A 15,474-nucleotide genomic window follows, 5' to 3' on the forward strand; every position below is an offset into this window, starting at 1 on the left:
TATATGCTTGCCACCTACAGTGCCACATACGCTATCATAGCTATATAATTAATGATTCTAAACTGCCTATATTGATTTAAGGTGAGCCATTCTTCTGACTCCATAAAAAGAAATATACTGGAGTGCGGTGCCATTTTATCTGACCATACAGAAGCATAACTTCTTGATACGTAGGGGTAGATTTAATAAAGTTGTGCACACGCGTACTTTTGTTCGCGCACCAGGCGCGACGCCGTGACGCCAAACGTCGTGACGTCACGCCTTGAGCGGCCAAATTGCATGCACAGGGACCGCTTTCGCCCGTGCAGGCATCCATCTTCGCCGGCAGCTGCCTCCGGGAGGCAGGGGAGCGGCAGTCTCCGGAGGAGGGCTGCAAGAAAAGTAAGTCGCTTCGCTGCTACTTTTTTTTTTTTTTATTTTTCAATTTTTCTGCTTTCGTTGCTCGGGAGGAGGGGAGAGAGGACTGGGGCTGCCCCGGAGACTGGCACCCATGGACGCGGCCAGGGCAGGTGAGCGGGGGCTGGGGGAAAGTTTGCCGCCTACCCTTACCCCTGCCTCTAACGCAGGGGTAAGGGTAGGCGGTAAGTTCGCAGGTTAAACGCGCGGCAAAACTGCAGGTTAAAAAAGCGATAGTCGGGGCGCGCGTTACTGTATGGGAGGGAATAGCTAATTCGATCGTTTACATCTAATATGCATGCCGCGGGCGGAAGGGGTTACCCGGTGATTTAAAGAGGCGGTAAGAATGGGTTAAAGGGGATAGTGTATCGCGGGTTGGACTAACGTGGCTGAAAAGTGAGCAGAAAGCGGGTTAGAAGCAGGGTAACCGCGGCCGCACTTTACCGTATTGACCTGTTTGGGAGGTATTCCAGGACTGGTTTGATATGGAAGACCTGACCAGGCATTCGTTATCCTCTTTCCATAAATCTTTGAAATTTTCTTTAGGTACTATTCCCTTAGAACCTTTAAGGTCCAAATAGACCCAAGAGCTTAAATACCCCTTTTTTTCAGACTTTACGGCTTGCTTTGGGTGCATTTCTACCATCACACAAAATGTACAGCTACGAGAAATGCAGTGTAGATTATTGTGTAGAGCATACGTTTCACAGAGGCAAGCCTATTTGATGGGTTTAACAGACTCTGATTTATGTAATAAATGTAATGTTGAAGTAGGAACCTTGGGACCTTCTTTTGGGTACTGTACTAATGTTCAGTCTTTTTGGAAACAAGTACCGGTATTTGATATTTGGACACTGTTCTTTCTGTTCAATTGGCAGTTTGGGGTTTTTTTCCTTTAGCAAGAGCTTACTCTGATGAGCAGAGGCTGTGGGTTTCTGAAGTCCTGATGGTTGCTTGAACTACTATTCTGCATTTTTGGAGAGAAGACGTGGATCCCTCTTTCACTTTTTGGAGAAATGCTATTCCTAGTCTTTTAATCATGGAACTGATGGTGGGTAAATGGAGTCACCCCATTAGGAAATGAGAGATTCTGAATATATGGCTTTCTTAACCTGGATTCCTTATCTACATGGACTAGAAGTTTACTTTGAATGCCTATTGATGGACCTTTGTTGGTTACTAACGGACTCTCATCTGTGGACCTGGGGAGGTGGGTAGATGGGGGTTTCTGCTCTGGAATCATTTTTCTTGTTTAAGTTTAATATGCGCCAGCTGTGTTCAGCATCAAAACCATTAGGTCGCACCCTTTGGTTATAAACACTTTGTACTATTAGGGTTCACAGTCTATTGTTTGTTCTGATATTAATGATAAAAAGATCTAAATATAAAATTTCTATACAGTATCAACATAAAAAATAAAACACACAAAACATGTAAAGCACTAAAAAACAACACACATACACAACAAAAATAAGGCAGCTACAATCCCCAGAGTCAATATTATCTCGGACCATCTGCTCCCTGGGAGCAACAATGCGTTCAGCAGTTTTCTAAAACATAAATAATAAACCAGAATATTGACAAACACAAGGAGAAAAGACCACATTTCTCCAATCCTCAAAGACCTACATTGGCTGCCAATTCACTACAGAATCATATATAAGGCCATAACCACCATCTACAAAGCCATCCATCAATACTCTCCGCTTAACTTTCAAATCCCATTCAGAAAATATACCTCCTCCAGACCTATCAGAGAATCCTACAGAGAATCCCTACAGGTACCACACTCCAAAACCACTCGACTTATAACCTCCAGAGACAGGGCTTTCTCCACCGCAGGACCCCCATTATGGAACTCCATCCCTCCGGATCTGCGACAGGAACCCTGCCTTCCTACATTTAGGAAAAGACTCAAAACGTGGTTATTTATGAAAGCCTTTCCAGACCCCATTTGAACCTTAATTCACCACTAACTGACTCTTAGAATTTCTTAAGAGGGTAATTAATAACGGTACCTCAACATGGTAATTCAATAACTCTGCAAACTCCATAACCTGGTTCACACCATTAATTGGTAAATTTATTCTCACTGTTATTTCCTTTCACCTTTTCACTGCCCAAGTTTTGTAATTCCCTTGTTTTATTGTAACTGCAATCTTTTTGAGCACCTGTTAAAGTTTCTTATTTGTTATCTTCCTTCACCTCTTGTTAATTGTAAACCGGCATGATGCGATTCCCAACGCGAATGCCGGTATAGAAAAACGCAAAATAAATAAATAAATAAATCTGATGAATCACCAATGGTAAACTGTTCCAAAGTGTTGGCATTGCCACTGAAAACATCTGGATTGCATCTGATGGGCCTCGCACCATTTTGATAGCAGGAATCTTAAACTTCTACCTGGTTCATATTATCTCACCTTATCTTTCAAATATTGAGGTGCCTCCCTTTGCAGAGTTTTAAAAGTCAAAGTCCGAATTTTGAATTTTATCCTGGCAACCAGTATAACCTGCACCAATATTTCTTCTTCTGAAGTCTGTTTTGAACACCCTAACACCACATGTGCCACTACATTTTGGACAATCTGAGTTTTTCACCAAGTTGATTATTTTGTTATTTTGCTGGAATCTGCAGCAGTTGTATGCCACTTCTCTTATTTGATATGGGAGTTTAGCACAATAGAGAGAGGAGCATTTGTGTCACTAATGTGGGTAGCGGTGTATGCTGCCAAACCTTTGACCACTCTTCCAGCTTTCTTAGGTCACTTCTCATTCCCTCTACTCCTTTGGGTGTGTCCACTCGGTTACCGATTTTAGTGTCATCAGCAAAAAGACAAACTTTACCTTCTGTAATATATCTCAAAAAGATATTGAACAGAGCCTGGATAACTCTTTACAGGCGGTATATAATATTGGAATACAAATAAAGCGGTCCTAGAACAGATCCTTGAGGACCTCCACTTATCACTCTCCTCTTCAGAGTAGGGTTCATTTACCATTACTTACATCTATCAGTCAGCCACTTGTAATCCATTCTACCAATTTGTGGCCCTCTCCCAAGCTTCCTATGCAGGGCCATATCAAAAGCCTTGTTGAAATCCAAGTAAACCACTCCTTTATGACAAACAGGCAGCTCCATCATTGCCAAACTGTTGGGTTTTCACAGGTAAATTATTATAATTGAACAACTTGTTGCATGCTTGGTGGCATCACTTTGTACTTTTTATGTAAAAACCAATACAGAAAAAAATTAGCAATCTAGAGGGAATTGATTGTAGGTAATTGCAGTTTTATTGTACGTTTGGGTCTGGATTTGCAAATAGGTATACTAGGCCTGTGCTTAGGGTGACAAAGATCGGGTGGCAGAATTGCTGCATCTGTGTGGTTTACAGCCTCTGGTGATGCCAGTATGAGAGAGATTGATGCCATATGCATTCCACATTATTAACTGTTAGGTCTTCCTAAATTTAATGTTCATCTATGACTGGACTTCATACAGATGCTTGGTAAATATTTGTTAATGCATTCAAACACACCTGTTTTGGAAGTAAATGTATTTTTGGTGATTTTATTTTGAAAGAAAACCAGATCCCCTGTAGTGTTTCAGATGTGTGGATGGTAATTAGTAAAACCCAACCGGTATCTTTTAAGATGTCCTATAATCCTTTGAACCCCCTTGGAGCAAGCCATGTTTGAATAGTGACACGCAGGTCTGTATCTGATTGGTTTTATGATGTGTGATGTCAGTCAGAACTAGTCAGATCCAGGGTTTTTGTGATGTGATTTGTGATATTCCACCCAGTGCCTCGGAAGAAACTGCTGAAGTAACATAAGCCTAAAAGATCATTAAAATAATGGCAAACAGTGAATTTTGTGATCAAAAATATGAGTATACATTTCAGTTGGAAATAAGAATCCTAACTACAAATTAACACATATTAAAACTTATGATAACAAGGTGGTATTGGGTTTTTGTTTTTTTTTTTACAAAGAAAATTAAAATGTATAGACATTTGTTTAGAAAGTTAAAGACCTGCTCATCAATTTTTAGACACCTTACTCATTGTGTACTATGTATTGTTTTAAAACTGTGTACAAAGTAGAAATAATCTATAAAATGTTAACATTTTTAGCTAATTATATTTCCACCGATTTCTCTTGCTTCCCTTGTATCCTTTGTCCCCTTGCTCGCTCACCCACCCTAGTAAATTGTGTTGTCCATATGATTGCACTGATACACCTTTCATGTGCTCTGGGTCACGACGTGCTTATGAAATTGCTTTGCCTTCCCAGGAAATGAATGGGGTACTGAGAAGTATGCTGTCCGAATGGTTCTCTGTGGGGTTCCTGAGCCTGGAGCGAGTCACTTGGCAGTCGCCCTGTGAGCTGCTTCAGAAGATCAGCGAGTAAGTATCCAGAATCCCTACTTCCTTCTGACATGCTGACTCCCAAGTGACTGGATGATCAAAGGGACAGACGTAGGGATTCTGCAGGAAATCATTCTTCTGTGTAATAAAGGGGGAAAAACAGCTTCATGTTCTTTTCAAGGTATCTAAGGCTATGGTTTTTTGGTGAATCATTAGTTTTATGTTGTGCTGATACGTCCAGTGCTGCACATAAGTTGTAGAGATGATAACTGCGCAATAATTCCACTGGAACAAGTATACCAGTAATGTGTTAATTTTCATTCTCTGGTTTCCCCTTCTAATTAAATCCAAGTATAATAATTTTCTGTTGCCAACTGCTTTTTGCAAAAGTTAATTTGTGAAATAGTGATATAATAGCCAGGAATATTGCTAGCTCTATGGTACATATGTAAGAGACAGTTCCAGTAAATGGTTTAATCATGCAGGTACAATTAGTGAGGGGGGAGGGGAGGAAAGTTCCTGCTTCAAAGATTTTATGATTTAACTAGCAGCAAGAGAGCAGCCAGGGCTGGACACACACATACACACGTATAAATACATTTACACACATGCATACATATAGATATGCACACATGTACACAAGGGGTAGATTTTCAAACCGCGCGAATTGGCGTACTTTTGCTGGCGCATCAGGCGCAAGCAAAAAGTACGCGGGATTTTAGTAGATACGCGCGTAGCCGCTAAAATCCTGGATCGGCGCGCACAAGGCTATCTATTCTGTATAGCCGGCGCGCGCCGAGCCGCGCAGCCTACCCCCATTCCCTCCTAGGCCGCTCCGAAATCGGAGCGGCCTCAGAGGGAACTTTCTTTTGCCCTCCCCTCACCTTCCCCTCCCTTCCCCTACCTAACCCACCCGCCCGGCCATGTCTAAACCCCCCCTTACCTTTGTCGGGGGATTTACGCCTCCCGGAGGGAGACGTAAATCCCCGCGCGCCAGCGGGCCGCTAGCGCGCCGGGACGCGACCTGGGGGCGGGTACGGAGGGCACGGCCACGCCCCCGGGCCCGCCCCCAAAACGCCGCGCCGACCGGGCCCGCCCCCGACACGCCCCCTCGCCAAACCCCGGGACTTAACGCGAGTCCCGGGGTCTGCGCGCGCCGGTAGGCCTATTGAACATAGGCGCACCGGCGCGCAGGGCCCTGCTCGCCTAAATCCGCCCGGATTTAGGCGAGCAGGGTTCTGAAAATCCGCCCCAATATGTGTGCGATTTGTGGTTCACGGCATATACTGATGAATTGTGGAATACAAGTTATTGAAATAAAATGGCTGTTGCAAAGTAGTCTGGGGTTGTGCACATGCTCGTGGATTCAGGTTGAGTAGAAACATAGGGGGGGTGGAGTCGGCACACTTGCACATACATTTTGGTTTTAAAAAGCGCGCGCATAAGTGTAGACGCACAGATTGCGCCTGATTTCTGTGTGTACCTGGCTAGTTACCCGCAAATTTTCAAAGCAAATTTTTTGCGTATAAACTTGCTCTGAAAATCTCTTGGTGTAAGGTTGTGTGTAGGGCGTGCATGCAGACTTTACCATTCTGCAAACATTTGAAAATTACCCTCTGTAAGGATTTATACAGACGCAGGGCTGTGTTCCCTTTTTTTTTTTTTTTTTTTCTTTCTTTGTTGCCATCAAAGGAATCTCCATGTAGTTAGGATTTCCTCTCAATTTCTAGTGGCATTCTTACAAAATAGAGCTCTGCAAGATATTTATTAGTAAGCAATAGGATAAGGGGCAAGAGGGGGAGCATCCTGTGAGCTCTCCGTGCAGTTTCTCATTTGCTTCTGAATTTGCCTTAACGATGTCAGAGAAAGTGGGGAGCTTTCCCCAAGAGAAATCGCCAGTTGGTTTAGAGAAACAGCCATTGAACTCCTTCCTCTGATGTCGGGAGGTCCGAGGCTCTCCGTTGGCAGGCCTGAGGAGGACGAGACTGGCCTGCAGTTGGAAGTTTCTCATTACCTGGAGCTGTGAGTTGATCCTGGGGGTGAAGAGTATGGTGGACAATAGTGGGCCAGGAGATGCGAGACTGCTTCCCTGGAATTCGATGTCTGGGAGTGCTTTAGGAGAAGGAAATTCAGGTGTTGCAGAGGCATAGATGAAGCCCGTAGAGTTGGCACTTAAACTTGGCAACTTCCTGTGCTAGGGACAATGGGGCACAGATCCAAACAGGCGGGAAGGGAATGACCCAAGAGAAATGATTAAGGCTCTGATAATAATCAGTGGCTCCTTCTGTGGAATCTAAGATGAGTTTAACATCTGTGAATCTGCCAGTTATTATATTAGTCTAGCTGTGGACTAGACTGTCTAGATTAGAGAGATATTCTACAGACGTTGCTGTGTTAACATCTATGATAGAGCATCAAACCTCTTCTTTTTTTTTTTTTTTAAACTCTTTTTATTTGGATTTTCAAGTTAAACAACCAAGAGCATGTTGTGTGTACATTAAACCACTTATGAACAGTGAATATTTCCAGCACACAATCAAGAGGTCTACAGAGAAAAACACAAAATACACCTCTGTATAGGTGGAGTAAACCATCAGACTATACATTATAGACATAGCTGGCAAGTCTAACGGGGTTCATAGGTAGGTTTCCCATGTACCTTAGGCATATACATAAATAGAATCTCCGCATAAGTAAATAAGTATAAAGTCAGAAAATCAGTAAACGGTAAAACTAGAATAGACCATCTTCCCTTCTGAGTTCTAAACCCGTGTTAAGAATCCAAGTTTAAGAATCCCCCTCACCTCCCTTCCCCTCCCTCCCTCTTGGGCACTTAATTATTATTCTCAAGAACTTAAGGATCAGAATGAATTCTCTGTCCCAGGTTGTGGCGTCAGTATATCAGGAGTTCCAGGAATCAATGGCCTGGGTATTGGAGAGCCAGTATGAAAATGTATATGTTTAACCAACTCTATTTGCACCTTGTATAGAAAAAGCAAAGCATCGGGTCTAGGGCCCCCAACCAAGAGAGCAGTGCCCCCGTATCAAATTTTCTGAGGTGGTGAGGGCCTAGGTTGTATATAAGATAGGAAAAGAGTCCACACCTGTTCAATATCAACTTTTTTTAGAGGGTTGGTGTTGTTGGAGATAGTTCATGTGTGCAAAGACGAATCATTTGTTTAAACCAATGATCCCAATCCGGAGCTTTGGCATCCAGCCATCGTGATAGGATCGCTTTCTTTCCCACTATCGCGGCTTTAGCCAGAAAAGACCTCAGTATCTGTAACTTTGGACCCTGCACCATACCCCCAGACTAAGCTCCAAACAGCCATAATCCCGGATCCAGTGGTACTACACATTGCCATATGTTCACACAAAAGACTTGAATTTCAGACCAAAAGGCATGGATGAAGGGGGCAGTCCCAGAACACATGGTAATAATCACCCGGGGTCGGCCCACATTTTTTACATAAAGGAGAGTCACAAAGGTTAGATTTAAACGCTTGTATGGAGGGTATAAACCCCTACCACAGAAATTTATACTGAGATTCCCTCAGGTCCTCATTGGTAGTAATATAGGAAATTTGGGAGAAACATTTCAAAAAAATCTTCATAGGATAAAGTAAAGTTACTCCAAGTCTTCCATTTTGTGAATAAGCATTGTAGATGGGTGTCACTAGAGCAAGTTCCCATTTCTTTGTAAAAGACGGAAATGCTCAGTCTTCTGGCAACTTTGCTATTGAGAAGGTGTTGTAACGCCGCAGTAGTTTTGACTGTCTGCCAGTTTACATATTTGTCTGCATGAAATGTCGGATCTGGAGAAAGGCATAGAAGTCTGAGTTGGGAAGACGGAATTGCTGTTGGAGCTCAGAAAAACTATACAATACTCCAGAAATTGGATGTATCAATTGGAATACATATTTAAGACCTGCGACATGCCAGCAGTGAAACGAGGCATCGCTGGTTCCTGGTGGAAAATAGGCGTTATTAATCAATTGTAACATGGGTGTAACCCCTTGCGGTTGTCTGAGCCCTTTACATATCTGTGCCCACGTTTTCCTGCAAGTAGAAACCAGTAGGTGACCCCTGAGCTGTGTCGGTGTGTCTTTCTCTTTCATATGTAAGAGGATATTTAATGAGGGTACCCCATACCACACTCTCAATAAATGATACGGGAGATAGTGGGAGGATTCAAAGATCCAGTCACGTAAAAATTGTAAAATGCATGACACATTATATTGCGCCATATCCGGGACATCCTAAACCTCCTTTCTGACTGGATTGCTGCAACATGGTCAGGGGAATGCGTGCCCTTACCCCCTCCCCCCCCCCTAAAAAGTTTCGAAATGCCTGGTTAAGCGTGTGAATATCTGGTGGGGAAAGCTTGACTGGAAACATTTGCAGGGCGTACAGCCATTTAGGTAAAATTACCATCTGATATAAATGGACCTGACCTTTTAAGGACAATGGCAATACCTTCCATCGGTTTAGTGTCGTTAGCGTATATCACATAAGGGGTTGTATATTAAACTGATAAATACTCTCTAGGGCTCTCGGTATTTTTACCCCTAAATATTTAAGTTCACCTGGGCCCAATGTAGCGGGAATTGTTCTGCCCAGTGTGATTGGACTGTATCCGTGACGTCCATGGCCTCCGACTTGTCTCGATTTATTTTGAGGCCTGCAAAAGAACCAAACTGTTCCTGCATAGTTAACAATTGGCCCAAAGAAGTGTGCGGTTGGGTCAGGAACACAAGGACATCATCCGCAAAAACCGCCACTTTAAACGTCCGTTGCGCCCTCTCAAATCCATGTATGACCTGGTGGGCCACAAGTTTATGTAGCAACGGGTCTATAGTGAGTATGTATAAGAGTGGGGCTAGGGGACACCCCTGGCGAACTCCCCTCTGTATGAAAACTGGCTCTGAACCTGAACCATTCACTATAATCCTGGACCTGGGCTTATCATATATAGTAAGTGAATATAATTTACAAAGTCCCCTTCCAGCCCATATCTGTGTAACACGGAAAACATATATGGCCAGGATACCCTGTCAAACGCTTTTTCAGAATCAAATCCGATAGCAAGCGCAGGCCTCCCCAGTTGTTGACAAAACTGCATGGCAGTATTAATTTTACTATATGACTTGTTGCCGTACGTCCCTTTACAAATCCTACTTGCTGTTCTGTTATCAAATGAGGGATCACCATAGCGAATCTCTCTGCTAATATTTTAGCTAAAATTTTTAAATCACTATTAAGCAAGGAAATAGGTCTATATGATTCAGGTTTCAGGGGATCCTTCCCGGGCTTTGGGAGGACTACTATGTGTGCACTGTTAAGGTCGGGAGGAAAGCAGTCTCTAGCAAGGCCATCCACTTAAGTCTGTTAAGAGGGCAACGAGATGTACTCTAAGCATTTTATAAAAATCGTAAGAGACCCCATCAGGGCCGGGTGATTTGCCAGATGCCATTGTGTTAATAACATGGAGAACTTCGTAAGATTGAATGGGCCGATTTAGAAATTCTTTTTGGGAGGCAGTGATGTGAGGCAATTGTAAATCAGAGATAACTCCTGCTCTAAATTGGGTGGCGGTATAGAATCTGCCCTATAGAGGGCATCATAAAATTTACGAAAAACGTCCCCAATTTCTCCAATGGCAGACACTTGCTGCCCCTGCGAATTGCGCATGGCATGTATCAGGGTGCGTGGGCGAGCCCCTCGCACTGTTAGCCAGGGGTCTCCCAACCTTGTTCCCAAATTTAAAGTAGTTGTGTTGTGCCACTTTATTTTATTATTTTTATTTAGATTTTTTTCTATACCGGTATTCGTGAAAATGTCACATCAAGCCGGTTTACAATAAACAATGGGGTGATAACCGGAACAGAGAACAAGATAATATGTATTAAACATACTATAGATGCAGTTACAATAAAACAAGGAGTCGTACAACTAGGAGCAGGAAGAAGAAAAGATAGTAACTTTAACATAGTATATTAACCCGTAAAAAGGTAGAATTTCCAAAATGAAATGTAATGAAAATTCTGGATGTTTATAATGCTTAGGGTTGGTTGCAAAATTGGTTGTAAAAAGAAAGTTGTTGCTTGGAGGTTGAATGTCTGAGAGAATTGGGTTTAATCTGAGTCTGGGAAGGCTTGTTTGAAAAGCCATGTTTTGAGTCTTTTTCTGAATGTCAATAAGCAGGGTTCCTGTCTTAGTTCCGTTGGTATGGAGTTCCAAAGAGTGGGTCCTGCTGTGGAGAAAGCCCTATCTCTGTAAGTTATGTGGAGGGAAGTTTTGGAAGGCGGTACCTGCAGAGACTCTTTGTAGTACTCTCTTATGGGTCTGGAGGAAGTGTGCTTTATGAAAGGGATTTGTAGGTTGAGAGGAGCGATTTGTTGGATAGTTTTGTAGATTATGGTGATTGACTTATAAAGAATTCTGAAATGGATTGGCAGCCAGTGTAAATCTTTAAGGATTGGGGAGATGTGCTCTTGCAAGGCTTTACCCGCTCGTATGTGTAAAACTGTATTAAGCTGATTAAGCAGACTAAAGTAAGCTTTCTTATGCTCTTCCGACAGGGTGGATAACAAAGTTTTCCGGGCCTGTCTAGTTAGGGTATCTAAATGTAAGATGTCCCTGTTCAGCTGTTTATACCTTGCACTGGTGTATCCTATAATCTCCCCCCTTAAAACGGCTTTCCCAACCTCCCAATACAAATGGGAGGTTGCAGGCATGTTGAGCATTATTCTTTTTATAATCCAGTCATTTCTCCGTCAGGAATCTCTGGAAGTCCTTATCTTCCCTAAGGTCAGAGGGAAATCTCCATAGTTTGGGGCCGGTAATCTTCAATCCCAGGTGAACAGTTAAAGATACTGGGGAGTGATCTGAGATCACTGGGATTTCTATATCTGCCCTATCAGCCTGAGGGAATGCTTCACTAGCCATTAAGATGTACTTGATTCTAGAGAAGGAATCATGTGGGTTAGATTAAAAAGTATACTCCTTCTCTGTCGGGTGGAGTATCGATCTGGGTGCATATGGCATCTACTCCTTCCCCGCGTCTTCCTGTCTGGATCCCGCCTAATGGTGATCTATCCAGTGTTCCGTCCATAACACAATTAAAATCCCCTGCAACCAGTATCAGTCCCTCTCTGTGTGTCAGTAAGACCCCTGTAAGTGTGTCCAGATATTTCTGAGGGTTACTAGTGGGCGCATAAATGTTACAGATGGTAACCAGCTGGCCCCGCCAACGACCAATCGCTATCACGTATTTTCCCTCTGGTTCTGAGAGAGTGTGGTCTAATACAAAGTCAGTAGACTTGCTTAGAAGATTCACTACTCCCGTTTTACGATGAATTGCCTCAGCAAAAAAACAGGCACTCACCCATTCTCTCCGTAATTTCAGGCTCTCTATAGCATTTAGGTGCATTTCTTGGATGCATACTATGTCTCCATGTAATCTTTTTAAATGTGATAAAACTTTCTTCCGCTTGATGGGCGAGCCCAGACCATGTACATTCCAAGATACCAACTTAACCATAAAGGTAGAAGGTCTGTAGCATATCGCCTGTCTGGAACCAAAGACCTCCACAGGGATGAGGGTCCCAGCTGCCCCCCCCCCTGTCACCAACTGAGAACTCTAATAAGCTAATAAAGGGACGATAGAAATAGCCCTGTTATTTTCATGCATCCATCCATTCACTCTCACATTCATCCCTGCAACCCAGAACATACAGAACAGAACCCATGATCTTAACACATATCTGTAGAAGCATCCCTTAACCCAATCCCCCGTCCCCCCCACTCATACCCCCATCCACATAAAAGAAAGCATACGATCGGATACACTCCCCAAGGTGAGGTTCCGATCGAGAGGGTCTGTTTAGGGTGCTTGGGTGCCACAGACCCGGTATCCCTCCTAACAAACAAGTCGATCCGACTCAATTGAACTGTCCAGCACTGCGCTCCTGCTGTTGCAGCTCCGATCCCTCTGCCCGGCACTCATCCATACGATAAAGTCCGGTGGAAAGCAGTCCAAAGATGTTTCGCAGGGATCCGATCCTAGCTAAAGCCTTCATAAAGGTGTATCCGGTGTGCGCAGTGCTGTGTCATACTGGCACTGAAACTTTTAAAGCTAGAATGCAAAAAAGTGTTGTAGAAGCACAGTTCTAAGGCCAGTCACACGTGAGCATGGCTAGAATCTAAGCCCCATCACGGAGAGGATGTTTGACCATTCAATCTGGTTTGTAAAAACTTCTGAGCATCTTCCGGGGCCTTAAAAATGTAGGTTTTATCATCCTGCCATATTTTCAGCGTTGCAGGAAATTGTAGAGTAAAACGTATCTTATTTTCAAATAACTTTGAGCAGACCGGGGAAAATGTTTTGCGCTGCTGGGACACGAGCTGAGTAATCTTGGGTAATCCGGATTCGGTGCCCATTGTATGTTATCTCCAGGTTTTTCCTGTACGCCAGCCAAATTCTTTGCTTAATTGCTGAATTTAGGATTTTTGCGATTGCAATTCGTGGCCTGAAATCAGAGGGTCGCCTGGTCCCCAGTCTGTGCGCCCTTTCAATTTTAAGGTCACCCCGCAGGTCCGCTAGGCCCACAGCCTCCAGGAGCCGCCACTCTAAAAAAAAAAAAAAAAAAAAAAAAAAAAAAGTCACTAGGCCCTTATCGTCCACCTGTTCTGGCAGCCCCAGGAACCTCAAGTTATCTCGCCGCAGGTGGTTCTCGAGGTCGTCTAATTTTTGTTGGCACTCCTGAATTGCTATGGCTTGAGCACTGACTTTAACGTTATTCTCTGTCAGCCCCTCCTCCAACCCGACGATTCTCCCTTCTAAAAGCTTGATTCTCGGGCCGATTTTGGACAACGACGATTTTACCTCTACAAGCTGTTGAGTGATCCCTACCAATTTTGCGTCCAATGTGCTCTTCAAAGTGGCTTGCAAAACTTCCACCGTGAGCGGAGTAGTTGACGGAGGCCCCGGCTCTCCCGCTTCCGCCACCATCTTATGATCCGCGGCCTTCCCTTTTTCTTTGTCCTTGTCCCGTTTTCCTCCTCTAGAGGCCATCGGTTGTGGCGATTTTATTCATGAAATGGACAATCGACATTAGCCAGTAATGGTCTGGCAGCTAGCACTCCGTACCGCCGTTGACGAGAGTCGATGCAGGTAGATTTATGTCCGTGGCACCCGGAGTTAGGGAGAGCATGTCTTCCCTAGCACATCATGTAATGCTTAAGAGGTAGATTTCAGAAATTCTCAAACTGGTGGATGAAGCAATGTTTGTCTGCTGTTAGCTCAGGGTACAGAGGGATAGAAAGATTCAGATTTCTCGAGTGTCGGCGATCTTGGAGAAGTCTGCCGAGCAGCAGCATGTTAGGACTACTCTTCTGATAGCATTTGTCTTTGAACAAGACAAAGACATCATTTTTCACATTTTTGTTTTGGTTCTAGTACTACTCTATTTTGTGGGCAACACATTTGGGTCTATTCAGATTTCTTGCTCACAAATTATGGGTGTGGAGTTTTGTTGGATTTGCCTGTAAATGTTTTGTGATGGATGATATGATTTTTATTTGGAGTTGTCCCAACTGCAATTTTTTTTTAAACATAAAAAAATATTGCTGCCTCTCCTGCAACTCCCTTTGAGTTCAGATAGGCCTGTTTGTGTGTGTCTGACATCTTTAACTGTGTATTGATCAGAGTTAATGTATAACAATTTCAGGTTTTGCTGCTTGTATCCCCTCTTATTGAGATTCTGCAGATGAATATCCTTTTTATTTTTTTTCTTTTCTTGTATGTTTGATGCTAATTTGTTTCCATTTGCCATTCTGATTTTCTGTAACTTCTCACTGAAAAAAGTAAAGACTAGCTTGACAATGCTTAGATGTTGCAAACTGCTAATTTGTATATTTAAAGTAAAGGATGAAGACTCTGTCTTCAGGCAGCGACTCGGCATATTGTTCTTAGAAACAAGACTGCAGGTGGCACAGGGGTTGAGGGCAGCACTTCAGAGCGACCCAGATATTGCAGTAAAATGTCTCCATTTTGTTGCTAGAGCCATCATGCAGCATGCACACTGCTGAAGCGTTAAAGGCGTCGGATAAGGCTAGAATCTCAGAAAATGTGGCTTGCTTAGGTTTGGGGATTCTCACCTGTGCCGCTCTTAGTGCATTCAGCAGGGGGAGCTTCCTGCATGCGATCCAACAAAGCAGAACATTTCTCTCTGGCCCAGAGACCAAGATGGTGACAGTTTTATGGCCGCTGTAGTTGCATGGTTTGGTTTATATCCTGCTGGCCTTGTAAGGCTTATGTGTACATCCTTGCTCTTGTTCTGTGTCTTAGATGTGAGGCGGTGCATCCTGTCAGAAACTGGACGGATATAAAACGTCGTGTTGGGTCATACAGAAGATGCTATGCTTATGTCCACAGTGCAATGCCTGGTGAGCCACTTATAGTCCTGCATGTGGCTCTGACCAGTGAAATTTCCAACAACATCCAGGTAAGATCAGAAATGAACTGGGGGCACAGATCAGAAAATCAATAAAGATCAGACAGGCCTGACTAGGGCCTGTGGCTAATTGTGATCACGTCCTCCCCACCCCCCCTTTTTTTTGTATCCAAATTCAAGCGTTGGCAGTAGTGCGTGACATTGCATGGTCTGTGGATGGATGACAAGGAGCAAAATGTTCAGAAACCATT

The 15,474-nt window shown here is 43.5% G+C and overlaps 1 protein-coding gene across 1 annotated transcript in view; it reads left to right on the top strand.

The window, feature by feature from the left end:
• The window catches only part of MLYCD (malonyl-CoA decarboxylase), a 133,017-nt gene that overhangs the window by 35,985 nt on the left and 81,558 nt on the right, over positions 1-15,474 (top strand). Inside the window, exons 2-3 of the mRNA XM_029608115.1 lie at positions 4,693-4,805; positions 15,118-15,274. Coding sequence (XP_029463975.1) covers positions 4,693-4,805; positions 15,118-15,274 — 270 coding nt within the window. The remainder of the gene's footprint in view (positions 1-4,692; positions 4,806-15,117; positions 15,275-15,474) is intronic.

The sequence above is a fragment of the Rhinatrema bivittatum genome, chromosome 7, assembly GCF_901001135.1.
Source record: "Rhinatrema bivittatum chromosome 7, aRhiBiv1.1, whole genome shotgun sequence".
NCBI classification, from domain to species: Eukaryota; Metazoa; Chordata; class Amphibia; order Gymnophiona; family Rhinatrematidae; genus Rhinatrema; species Rhinatrema bivittatum.